This window comes from Aquila chrysaetos, chromosome 20, assembly GCF_900496995.4.
Source record: "Aquila chrysaetos chrysaetos chromosome 20, bAquChr1.4, whole genome shotgun sequence".
NCBI classification, from domain to species: domain Eukaryota; kingdom Metazoa; phylum Chordata; class Aves; order Accipitriformes; family Accipitridae; genus Aquila; species Aquila chrysaetos.
In genome coordinates this window covers 5,284,150-5,297,018 of record NC_044023.1, presented here as the reverse complement: position 1 = coordinate 5,297,018, position 12,869 = coordinate 5,284,150, and the positions used below count along the sequence as shown (strand labels likewise).

General features: G+C 50.6%; 1 protein-coding gene across 6 annotated transcripts in view; it reads right to left on the bottom strand.

The window, feature by feature from the left end:
- Nucleotides 1-1,977: 1,977 nt before the first annotated feature.
- Nucleotides 1,978-12,869, bottom strand: part of RBM6 (RNA binding motif protein 6) — a 61,477-nt gene continuing 50,585 nt past the window's right edge. For 4 of the 6 annotated variants that reach the window (XM_030043534.2, XM_030043536.2, XM_030043535.2 and 1 more), the window contains 11 exons: nucleotides 12,767-12,809; nucleotides 12,115-12,175; nucleotides 11,069-11,160; nucleotides 10,218-10,370; nucleotides 9,040-9,129; nucleotides 7,572-7,661; nucleotides 6,692-6,961; nucleotides 6,032-6,106; nucleotides 5,364-5,461; nucleotides 4,004-4,115; nucleotides 1,978-2,257 (listed from right to left, as the gene is read on the bottom strand). In XM_030043534.2, coding sequence (XP_029899394.1) covers nucleotides 2,132-2,257; nucleotides 4,004-4,115; nucleotides 5,364-5,461; nucleotides 6,032-6,106; nucleotides 6,692-6,961; nucleotides 7,572-7,661; nucleotides 9,040-9,129; nucleotides 10,218-10,370; nucleotides 11,069-11,160; nucleotides 12,115-12,175; nucleotides 12,767-12,809 — 1,210 coding nt within the window. In that variant the 3' untranslated portion in view covers nucleotides 1,978-2,131. Of the gene's footprint in view, nucleotides 2,258-4,003; nucleotides 4,116-5,363; nucleotides 5,462-6,031; nucleotides 6,107-6,691; nucleotides 6,967-7,571; nucleotides 7,662-9,039; nucleotides 9,130-10,217; nucleotides 10,371-11,068; nucleotides 11,161-12,114; nucleotides 12,176-12,766; nucleotides 12,810-12,869 lie in introns of all 6 variants that reach the window. The other 2 variants (XM_041118639.1, XM_030043538.2) reach the window with 2 other exon arrangements.

Here is a 12,869-nt window from a genome sequence, read left to right as displayed (position 1 = left end):
AAATCAGATAGAGGTTCCTGCAGTTGGTGGTTGTGAAGGTTTCCTCCTATTTTGTTTGGGAATGATGCTCTGTGGGTGTTCATTTTTGGCACACGCAGATGCCCGGTACCCCCAGGTGCAGGACAGCTTGTGCAGCAGCTACTGATCTGCTCTTAAATTCCCCACTTCTCTCCAGTGCTGCTGAAAATGATGTCCCATCATAGTCACGCTTCTTTCCCCTTTGTGAGTGAATAATTTCCAGACTTGACAGCACCAGCTTGCTCCTCCAGACCTCACGCCACCACGACTGTTCCCTTTTAGGGGGCTCATCCCCAGGAGCCCATCATCTTCCCCATCCTTCCCCCGTGAGCCCGGGACTCCCACAGGGACCGAAGCCCCGGCTTGCCGCCCAGGCTGCAGACCTCTGTAACAGTCAGGGGCTCCTTCTGCACTTTTTTCCAAATTCTTCGCCCTCATTTGGAGATCACTAGGAGGAGCGCGAAGGGTTGCTGTGCTTTAAGATTTTGCATTACTCGCTCAGGCTCCAGTTTACAATAATTCCTCAGTATTTCCACTCTAACAGAACTATCAGGGTCCTGTGGTTCAGCGCCATCACCCATACGCCCATTAAAAGCGCCATTATCGTCATTACCCAGACCCTCCCAATCTATAGACCCAGTCAAGCTGCTCCTGGCTGCTGGTTGTGCCTTGTGGTCCCCAAGTGTCTTAGTTTTAATGCACAAGCATTAGAGTGACCTTTCCTCCATCTAAACTTCCACATGGTTCTCTAAAGCCGGTTTCTTGAGCAGCTCCTCTCCCCCAGTTTGCACAGAGCCCCTAGACCTGGCACGGAGGGGGTCTCTGGCGGGAGGGGGCTGTTACAGACCCTTTCTAAACAATACGACTTGCCGTGGGCGCACACGTTCCCTCCCCTCGCACCCACGTACTCACCAGCACCGCAGTGGTCGTCCCCACCTCCACCATCGCTGGGTGCAGCGCCAGGGACCAGGGTGCCAGCGAGCAAGTCCCCCGCACTTCTCTGGGGCTGCCCGTGTCACAGACAAGGACATGCAGCTTGGACAGGTCTGCTGCTGCCTTTAGAAGTTGTCAGCTGTTGCAGGTGGCCCTTCACCCGCGAATCCTGCTGTCTTCAGCTTCCACGTCTCCTGTTTTCCCTCCTTTGGGATACCTGAAAGCGCTGTCGGGGCCCGCTCTCTGCCGGGCGAGCAGGACGGCAGCAGTGGATGCCAGGCAGCGCAGCTCCGGCACCACCCTCCTGCCCATCGGGCACGGGATCTGCTCCCGCCAGCCACCGCCATCAGCATCGTCCTTATCCGTACAGGCCACACTCGGCCAAACCACCCCCGTTACACGTCCCTGCCCAGGAGCTGCCTCTGCGCCTCCCTGGGCTGCGCAAGCAGCGCCTCCTCAAAATGGCTTTTCTTCTGACAAACAAAGTCCCTTGCAGGCCACTAGACAGCCCCAGCCACCCCAGACCAGCACGGCTACATCCCCACAAGGGTCCCCAACACCACTGCCACCAGATCCAGCCCTCCCCATGCTCTGTGGGGAGGAAGGGGAGGGCTCTGCCCTGGCTGGGAAGCCCAGGTGACACCCAGTGTTAATTAGACCACCTTTAGCCATTAAGCTCTTGCTATTAATTGAAGCCAGTTGTCCTTGCTAACAGCCAGGATGAATCCCACACGGGTCGCTCCTGCTCCTGAATTCCTCCCAGGCCTTCAGGCTGTCCCCTGCTCCCAGCCCGCATCCTGACCCATGAGTAGACGGCATCAGGAACATCCGTCCCTGAGCTGGCAAGGAACGCGCTGCAGGACAGTGGCCCTGCTGGCAGGGCCACCAAGTGACCAAACCTGTCCCAGCCCTACTGACATGGCTGCAACTCCCAGGAACCTCATCAGCAGAGAGCAAAACACCATGGGAATCTTCCAAACCATCACATGCTTTTAAAACATACCATTTGAGGCAAGAGACAAGCACTGACAAATTTTCAGTTTTATTAAAAAAATTCTAGCAGCAAAACCTGTAACAATTCAAAAAAAAAAAAAAAAAAAGACCAAACCCCCAAAAGAACATGACACAGAGAGAAAGAGATGGAGATGGAGAGAGACAGGCTTGGAGTTTTCTCCACCATTCACTCAAGTTCCTTATAGCGGGCAAACATGACTCTCCTGACGGCATCACGGTAGGTCTCATTGGACTGCCTCTTGCTGGGCTTCCCTTGGGCCCCCAGGCCAGGGCCCTTCTTCCGATTTTCTGCCTGAAAACAGACACAGCTTGTGTTAGTGATTTCTCCTCTTTGCCAGCTGCCCGTAAAGAAAAAAGGTTCCCCCAGGCTGCTTCAGGACAGCTGACTGCTCCCGTGTGGATCCGGGAGAGGAGGAACAGCAAGTGCACTGTGTTCCTCCAAAAGCTGTTCGGGAGAAACTATTGGCCCTTTGCGGGCAACAAAAACACAGCCAGCAAATGCCCGGCGAGGATCAAACTACAGGGATCGGCTGCGGAGACCAACATGAGCATACGGCGGGGTGGGAGTGGGCAGCCAAAACAGGCAGTGCCGGCAGACGAGAGGCAGCCGTGTGTGAGCGAGGATCCAAACCGAGCAAAGGAAAGCGCCAGCAAGAGAGCTGAGCTCCCGGGGAGCTGTTTGCAGTTAGCCTGCATTTGCACAAGCTCAGCTGTTTTCTCCTCTAATAGAGTTCCCATGGGCTCTGGTAGCTCACTTTGAATTTCAACCAGTTTTTAACACTCTGAATTATTCAGTAATACCTGCCTAGAGTTAGCCCAAGAGAGCAGGCCCAAGGCTGGAAGTTTCTCTTGCTTTTAAGTCTGACTTATCTGAATCCCAGAGATGTCATCAATTAGGCTGAGAGATCAAAGTCCTGTGGGGCTGAAGTGGGCATACGGCTTTGCCCAGCATGACTTGGAAGTGAAAAGAAAGTACATCTCTAAGGCTCTTTTGGGAGGCCTTTATAGGAATTGTACGAAGGCTATGCTTTGCAATCAGCTCCCCCCATTCAGTCCACAGAGCCCTGATCAGAGGTCAGACCTCCCAGAGCGCATCACTGGAGCTGGCTCTTCGACAAAGTTTTATGGTCACAGGAAACTCTCCGTGAGGATGGAGCAACAGCTGGGGCCAGTTCCTGTTGTCTGCACTGAAGAGGGAATCTTGCCTTGTGTGTGTGGGCTCAAGCAAACACACGTCACAAAACCTCAAATATTTGCCTTTAATGATATACTCGACTGCAAGCTGAATGTCGCAACATGAGCTGCACTGCAAGTTGCCTGCCCCTTGGTGAAGCACTGACACCGCAGCATCGAGGCAGCCAGGCAACAAACCTGCCGCCACTGCTCACGTGCCCCTGGGCAACGGGAGAGCAGTCCCTACCCCAGGCCGCTTGTCAGATAAACCCTCTGCAGCAAATTAAGGTCCACTCAGAGATGAGCCTGTCCCAGAAGGCAGGATCTCCCCCAACCCTGCCTATCCCTGAAGCCCTTTGCTGATGGGGACTGTCCTCCTCATCAGATGACATACCCTGGGTATTCCCTTCCGAGTCCAGAATGGCAACAAGAGCCTCACAAGCGCTAAGCAGAGTAGACAAATAGTACCATGTGCCCTGTGGCTTTGGCTACACTCACACCTCCCCAGAGGAGGTTCACCTTTTCCCCCAGCTCACGTGGCTGCAGAGCACTGGGCTGGTGATCTGCTCAAACCCCAGCCTGGCTTTGGGCAGGTATTAATCAGATGCTCACACCCTCCCTGCTCACTGTTACTCTATTCTCAACCACTCCAGAACCATATAAATTCTAACCTTTTTCCACTGCCAACATACTTGCAGCCCCTCCCAGCCTGCAAAGTTAATTAGCACACACATATTATTCCATCAAGTGGGTGCCGAGACTTGCAGCCTGACTCTTGTTCTGGCTGGGAAATCCCTCCAGCTATCTTGGGAGACATTACCGGCTGGAGGACAGTGATGTGTTTTGAAAGGAAGGGAAGACTCACCTCCATTGGTGATGTCGTGCCCTGCTGGTTGTGGCCAAAGCCTTTCTTCCACCCTGTGGACTGCAACATTCGGTTCCCTTTGTTGTTACTATCAATCCTTGGGTCATAATCACTGCAAAAGACACAGAATCAATTGTCCAGTTTTGCAATCCTTTGAACACATGCCAGGGTTTTTTAGCTCTGCTAATAGCACCTTCATTGACATTCCAACCTCTCCTGAGGGATACCCAAGTTGCTTGCAAGAAGCACACCACCCAGGGAAACCAACACAGTGGATTCTGTGTGCAGGGCTCAGACACCTTTGACCGCCTAACTCCTTGTCTCACCTCAGGGGAAAATACACCAGGGCACAGGAAATGAGCTCAGACTCCAAAATATTTATGGTACGAGCAAGCCAGGAGCATTCTGTGCTTGCACTTCTTAATCCAAATTTTAGCAATAGCTAGAAAGTGAAGTCTAATCCCTGCTGCTCTGTTAGATCTTTCTTTTCTCCCAGTGCTGTGGTCACTGAGCTCAATAGGTGCAGTGTTGATTTGGACACCCTTTCTCCCACCTGGTCATTACTCATCCAAGACCATTAACCAAACCCCATAGTTTTGCAAACCACTTAGCACAAAAATAGCTTCCTTCAGGCAAGTTCTACTTTCTGGCTGCTGATGACGCTGCACACAAACTGCTTTAGTTTATCCACAGCTATTCCAGGAAAACAGGAAAGAGAAGATGTGGATTTTTAAACTGCAAGACATGGAGTAAAGGTGTCTTTCTGAGGTGCTGTACCAGAAGGGAACAGGCACATAACCAGTTTTGTCTTCAACGCATGCCTCGCAGTTCCTCTGCCCACTGGAACACGCGAGCTTGCAGGCAGGCCTTTCGAGAGCTCCACATAGCACGCACTTTCTTCCTCCACCTACTCTGAATGAGATGGAAACAGCTCCTAGTGTTCCTCTGAGTCAGTGGAACAGATGAAACACAGCTTTGCTCTTTCTTTCAATGGCTAGATGCCAGGACAGGAGGACAGCAAGTGCCTTAAGGATGAGGTGGATGGGAACAGGCTGCATTCTGCTCCCTGCGCCTGGCTAGGCACACTCAAACCCCCCATCTCACCCAGGCAGCTTGTCTCTGCTTTCCCCTAAATCCTCGTTTCCACCCCTGCACTACACACCCCTGGCCCTCTCCTGCCCTCTCTGAGAAGTCCTACAGCACAACAGGCTCACACTTTGGGGAACTCTACCCACAAGAATCACAGCCCTTCTGGCTGTTACTCTTGCAGATCCACCCCACTGGCCTTGGCGTGCCAGCAGCACACATGCCATCCCGGCACCAGCAGCCCCAAAGAGGTCTAACCAAGAGCAGCCATTACCCCTCTGAGTCCCGGTCGTATCTGAGTCGTTTCCTCTCTGGTGAATCCATCTGCTGGAATTTCTCTCTCCGGTCGTTTCCTTTGTCTTTATATCTCCCCTTCACAACAGAAAGAACAAAGTAAGTACGGGAGCTACGAAGTATTCAACACCCCACAGGAGATTGCTCTGTAGCCAGGTCTCATCTCATCCTCAGCTGGCTGCAAATCTGTCCTGGAGACCCACAAACCCTGGATGTTTCTAGGACCTACAATCCACTTATTCTGTTCTGATGGCATCTGTTGGGCTGACCCAGAATTGTGGTTGCAGCCTTCCAGCTATGGCACTGGGAGCACCTTTGCTACCTTCTGAACAACAGACAGTTACAACTCTCCCATTCCTGGCCAGGCATCAATTTTAGATGGAAATCTGGGTCCTACTTAGCCCAAAGCCCAAGGGCTTGCAGGGCAACAGAACCTTCTTCTGGGAGGAGAGAGACCTGCTCTTAGAAGCCACAGCACTATCTACAGGTCCAAATGCAGAGTGTGCCTACAGTTCAGTCTAAGACTTTCTGGGAGGCATTTAATGTCCAGGCTGCAGATACAGGTGCGTAAGTGGAGGGTCTGCCTGGGACCAACATCCCTCTAATGCAGGACCACTAACAGAAGTCTGTCCACCACCGCAGACCCACCTCACGCTCTCTCTTCTCCAAATATGCCAGTTCCTGCTCAGATCGTTTGATCTTCATATGTATCTCCAGGTTTTGCTGGAAGGAGGAAAGCAGAAGCCAGTGTCAGCAGAGGATACAAGCTGTCAGGGTCATTTGCTCCACCCGTAAGGAGTACAGGTAATAAAGTGGCATGCTCTTGCACCTGGACTATACCAGATGGAACAGCTTCTTTTGCAGCCCAGACCACCTGCTCCCCCACAGAGGCCAGGACCCCTTCTTCTCCACAGTAAGGAAGGCAACCAGTCCTATTTTAACCTGCGTGCAGTTTGGCCCTCCTAGAAGCAAGAGCTCAAAGGCAATGCAGAACATGGGGAGACATGTGCTAAGTTCTCACTGCTATCACACTCACGTGTGCCAGCACCCCACTCTCCCCAAGCCTTAGCTATCTTGCTACAGCTTAAAAAGTCACACCTTGATGTTATAGCACTCCCGTGGCAGAAACAAGCAGCTCACACAATGCTTTGAACAGAGCTTTGATGGGAACTTTGCCTGCTACTGTGTCAAATTCAGCACAGCTCTTCCCACCCAACCATCGCATTTTTCTCTGCAGATCACAAAGCTGTTGAGCCAAAGGCAGCTTGCAGCACACGCACAACCCCTCAGCCACCAGCTCCCCCATACCTTGTGCAGGTTGGAAAGCTGCTGATGCTTGATGAGCACTTCCTTGTTGGGAAACTGCCTCCTGCACAGCAAGCAGGCCAGCTTGTTCCAGTCAGTCAGCTTGTCGTCGCTGGCCTTGGCCTTCCTCGGCTGCTCCTCGCGTTGTGCTGGTGGGTGGGGAGGCGGCAGCCACTGCACCTGTGACTGCTCCTCCTCTTCCTCCTCCTCTTCGTTGTCACTGTCTCCTCCGTACTCTCCCAGAAGTCCTATCAGAGGGTTCACCACCTTGGGCTGAGGGAAGAGGCAGAAAAGTGTGACAACTTGTAGCATCAAGCCTGCCCTGCCATGTGGGGCTCTGCTTCCCCAACCAACCTCCCCATGACTTCTGTCTCCATTCCAGCCCAAGAGCCAGAGAGCAGCATACCACCAGCATGGGCAGGGAATGGAAAGAAGCTGGCTGCACACCACAGGGTAGACACCCTTCTGTTCTCTAGACAGGCTGTGCTTTAGTGCCAGGCTTTCCCAATCTGCCACACACCTAAGCACAAGAAGCTGACTGAAGCAGTGGCTATTTGGCAGGGAGCTGCTGTCAGTCACTTTCTCTAGCAATGGAGATCAGTGAAGTTTGGCCTGCCTTAGTCTGGAGGCAGCTGGAAGAGTTTTCTGCCTGAGGAGACCCTGCTTAAATGCAGGTATTAAATCTCGCCATGCTAGAAGCCCACAAACAATCTCAGAGTTATAAAACAGACTGCCTTCACCACTCTATCTCCAATGCTCCCTCCTCTGGCATGAGAAGCTGGCACCTCTGTCAGTCAAGGTCACGGCCAGGCTTTGGTAAGCCTCTCTAGTCCTTGTACCCAGGCTCAAACAAGGCAAAACCCAATCCTATGGAGCCGCTTACCGGGGCTGCACTCTCGTCCTTTTTCACAGAGGGAGGTAATGGTTTTTTAAAGACATCTTCTGCAGAAAACTTCTCCTCTCCAGTCTCATTCTGAAACAGTCAAGATCAGGTGTTAAAGACCACCATAGCATGGACTCAGTGCACGCAATAGCTAAGCACCCATTTAAACAGGCCTCCAAGGAAACCAGGCAGTTGGCAGAAATGAGGTGGTGGTTTTGGCGGTAGACATTCCCATTCTGGGGAATCCATAGCTCTCCTGCAGCTATGCCCCTGGTTTCAGGGACAGCTGCAGCAGCTCACCATGCTGTCCCAGCCTGTCCCACTCTCACTCGCTGCTGGACTGTCATGCTGACAGCGGCTCCAGCCGTGCCTCAGACCAGTGAGGGAGCTGGGGCAGGGCCAGGTCACATTTGGACACCTCTGTGCACAGAGGACACAGAGACCAGGTGCAAAGCCACGCCCACAGCCAGCCAGCATTGGAGCAGAGAAACCCACCACTTCAGGAAGAGTTACAGTCCTGCTTGGCCTTGAGAGATGAGACAAAGCACAAGTACTATAGGTGAGGAGGGGAAAGGACACCACCAGTTTTCTCTGCTGTGTCTGCTGCACAACATATGGCCAGGCTCAACCAGCATGGTGGTGTTTTCAGGATCTTCCTTATATTGGACAGAGAACACCAGAGACTGCAGTCACCCAGCATTGCAACAGGATGAGCCTGTGATGCTCATTTGTACACTCAGCAGACAAAGAGTATGCTAGGGTGAAGCTTCAAATCTACATGCTTTACAGTGAATGGGCCTGAAGCCCTGGACATGCTCTAGTTTAGCAGTTTGTTAGCTACTCATACCTGACTGGGTGTCGTGGTTTAACCCCAGCCAGCAACTAAGCACCACGCAGCCGCTCACTCACTCCCCCCCCACCCAGTGGGATGGGGGAGAAAATCGGGAAAAAGAAGCAAAACCCACGGGTTGAGATAAGAACAGTTTAAGAGAACAGAAAAGAAGAAACTAATAATGATAATGATAACACTAATAAAATGACAACAGCGATAATAAAAGGATTGGAACGTACAAATGATGCGCAGTGCAATTGCTGACCACCCGCCGACCGGCACCCAGCTAGGCCCCCAGCGGCGATTCCCCGCCCCCCCTCCCCAGTTCCTATACTAGATGGGACGTCCCATGGTATGGAATACCCTGTTGGCCAGTTTGGGTCAGCTGCCCTGGCTGTGTCCTGTGCCAGCTTCTTGTGCCCCTCCAGCTTTCTCGCTGGCTGGGCATGAGAAGCTGAAAAATCCTTGACATTAGTCTAAACACTACTTAGCAACAACTGAAAACATCGGTGTTATCAACATTCTTCACATACTGAACTCAAAACATAGCACCCTACCAGCTACTAGGAAGACAGTTAACTCTATCCCAGCTGAAACTAGGACACTGGGGAAGACAAGTGCTATACAACATCTTACCAGGCCTGCACTCTCATCCTTTTTCACAGAAGGAGGCAACGGCTTTTTGAAGACATCTTCTGCAAAGAACCTCTCCTCTCCAGGCTCGTTCTGAAAAAAAAACAAGATTGGGCATTAGACCATCAGCAGCACAGGGGTCCAAGAGTGCACACAGCAGCCAGGAAGCCACTTCTGAGCATCCAGAGAAACCAGGCAGCTGGGAAAAATGACGGAAAGATTTCTGCTGGAGACGCTTTCACCCTCCGTTCAGACAACACCGTGTTTCTCCTAGGTCAGTGCCCTTGAAAGCAGGCATCCTCCATACCAGATGAGACTCCTTGGCTGGCTTGGTTCCAACCTCAGGGACAATTACACCCCTTGGGACCCAACTGCCCAGGGCTGGTCATGCCACAGAGTGTATCCAGACCAACAGGCAAGGAGGAAAACAAAGTTTCTGCATTTGTGACTAAATCACTTCTACCAACTCTCCTGGCATTCCTCAGGCCCAGTCAGTATCACAATACTGTTGCGGAAGATCCTGCTCCAAGCAGCCACGCTCAAACATCACTTTGGGCACTTACTCCCAACCAGCAGCTCCCTACGCTGGGGAGACAGCGCTTGCTCACTGGGAGCAGCACTGAAGGGCACTGCCGAGGACTGGGGCTGGACTCTGGGACGGATTGTACAGGATGGCCGTCACAGACTCCTATCTGCATTCTATCTCAGTTCACCTTTGCAGCCCATCTGCACCGCCTGCCTCATCTTCCTGTCTGTCTGTGATGTTTGGAGGGGGCAGGAACTGCGGTTAGGGAAGAGCTGAGTCTCCGTCATTATCCGAGTTGGTATGTTTAAACATCTCTGCTATTTTTCTATTGGCTCTGTTACAATACTGGGTGCTTTCAGCAGCGTGAGTGAAATGTGTGTCTCAGTTACCTGGATGTTTCTGAATCCTTTACCATAAGGAAGGGATGAGAAGCCCTGACTTAATGTCACAAGAGAAAAATTTCAGGAACTTACTCACACCTGGCCAGACAACAACCATGTTCCTGGTCTGCTGGTGACCCCATGCATTTCATTGTTTTCCCTCACTATACCTCCCTTTTTGAATCCTCTATGAATTACTCTCTATTTTCTAACCTCTCTTACCTCAAACTCCTAGCCTCAGACCTCTGATCATCCTGGTGCCTAGAGGGATTTACCTTAGCAGAAGTATTTTTCCCTTTCTCCTTTTTGTCCCTATTGTCCCTGCTGTGTGGCTCCTTCCTTTCATTTGTCCGTTCTTGGCTTCCATGCCGCCGCCTTCTGCTCTCTGTAGGTGATGAGCAGGCTTCTCGGTCTATTGTGACTTCTCTCTGAAAGAGGCATTTGGAACAGACTTAGCCAAACCCCTGCAAACTTCTTATTGGGCTTATTGTCCTTATTGGGCTGGGGAGACCAGCACACTAAGAAGGGACTGCAGAGCCTCAGACAGCTGAGGGCAATGGCATCAGAACTTTGCTGGGGCAGAAGACAGTCTACCACAGTCAGGTCATCAGAACACTACCCTGCTCACCCCAAACACGGACATCTCCAGTATCATGAAAACAAGATGATAGTCCCAGAGAACCTCTGCAGATGGCTGTTTTTCAGCATCCTTGTAACTACTGCTGGCTGGGGTCAGGGAGCAAAGAGACCACAGATGAAAACAGAGCTCTCCTGTTCACCTTTTAATACAGAGAGTCACATATCACAAGTCTTCAGTAAAATCTAGCACAGATGCTCTGCCCGTAAGTCTACTCAACAAAGAGACCAAAACCCCTCCAAAGGCAGGGCTTCAGAGGCCAAAGAGGCAGCTACAGTAACTGGTTCAACTAATGGATTCCTAGGCTCTCATTAAGTTGATACTTTGGAACGTGTATCCCTTTTATACAGGTCAGAGGACTGAGTGAAAGAAACACTCTCAGCCTCTCTACTGTCCTATGCTTGCCTGTCTTCAGGATCCAGCTGCAAAATCTTTCTAGAGAAGGGCAGTTTGTAAGAACATACTGTGTGTATGTTCCCATGCACTCACCTGAGTCCTGGGGTCATAGTATGTCCCAGCTATGGGATCGTAGTAATTCCCAGTTTCAGGATCATAAATGTATGTGGACACATCTGATGGAGCTGAACAGAGAGACAAGAGTTAACACCACAATATTCCAAAGGCAGAACTTGCCTTTTACAAAGACAAAAGCATAGGGAAATATTACACTACTGAAAGGATCAAGAGTGGGAAAGAAGAATTCTCTCCTGGCAAGAGAGGTATGAGCATCCTCACATCACTCGACCTATATCTTCTTTTCTTTAAGGAGTAAGAAGTGAGATAGGTTTTCACAATTCTTCTGTTTTAGGACTCTGGCAAAACTTCCACATCAAAACACACACACTTACAGGGGCTGCGCTGAGATCACCAGACCACAACACTTGACTGGACAAAGATACGTAATTCAGTAATTTCCCTAAGAATGAGTAGTAGGCTCTGTGTCCACCCACCCCTGTGAACAAGGCAGATCTGTGCTCTTTCAAACAGTCTGCTGTTTAAAGTGATGACACTCCCTACATCCTTTCTGCCCCATGGGTGCATGAAAGCTCCCAACAAGGAAGGGAAGCAAACTGTTTCTACAGTAAAAGCCAAAGGCCTTAAGGGTAGGCCCATAATGTGAGGAATACTCCTCATCTCCAAAGTGTTATTGGACAGAGCTCAGCAATACTACATACAAGTTAGTAAAACAATCAGGAGAGTTCTTCCAGCTACTGGCACTGCTACATAAAGTGTATTTTCTTCCGTCTCATCTAGTAATTGCCAGGCTGATTTCATCCCATCAGTTTACCACAACAAGGAAAAGCACGCAGCAGGTTTCCTTGATCTGCATGTAGTTTTGCATGGTAAGAGTAGAGAAACACATCATCAGATAGGAAAATGTGACTAAACAAAGTTGGCAAAGGAACTCAGAAGTGGGTGTAGCAAACAAACCTACTCTTAGCCTTTAAAAATATTTTTGGGCTGATTTCTACATGTCAGTGCCCTTTTAAGGAAGAAAAGTCTCCACAGTAGGAGTGAGGCAGAGCTTAACTTACACTGTGCTCTGGTGCGTCTCTGTGATTCGCCGCCCCTCCTGTCTCTCATGCCCCTTCTGCCCTGGAGTAAGTGAACAACACAAACACATCAGAGACTCTTTGACAAACATCATATTGCTTATCCTCCCCCTCACAGGCCCAAAGTTCAGGAAAACAGCTCACTTAGCTACCCTGAATAGAGCACAAGCAGACATAGCTTTTCATCTACAGAGCAACGGACAGTGTTGCAAAGCACAAGACCTCTGTAGCTTCCATGAATCTTTAAATGAGGTGCTCACAGCAATCCATATCGAAGCCTCCAGCCCATTCACTGTGGGAAGAGCCCTGTAGTCTAGTAACAAGCACTAGAGAAGAGACATTCATTCCAGGAAAATTTGCGGAGACATTCACTCTGTAAAAGCATGGTATAGAGTAATCCAGCCTAGAACTCCCTCAAGCAGCATCTGCACTCTGACTTGCACTTCTATGCACATTATAAACACAGTGTTAGGGGCAGAGTAGCAGTGAAGAGCACACTTGAGCATTATCATCCCATCTTCAAACATGTTGAACTTTCTGCAGCCCAAAGGGAAAAAGCCTAACAAAGTCAGGCCTATAACCCCCAGTGCTCCCTCCCTTTCCAGTGACCTGCAGGGAAGCTGTGCAGACCTACCGGGCCATAGTAGGAATTGTCACCGTGCTCCCCATAGTCATTCCTGTTGAAATAAAGGTTGCAGGTTAATGTCAATCTGGCTTCACATTAACCTCAGCATACT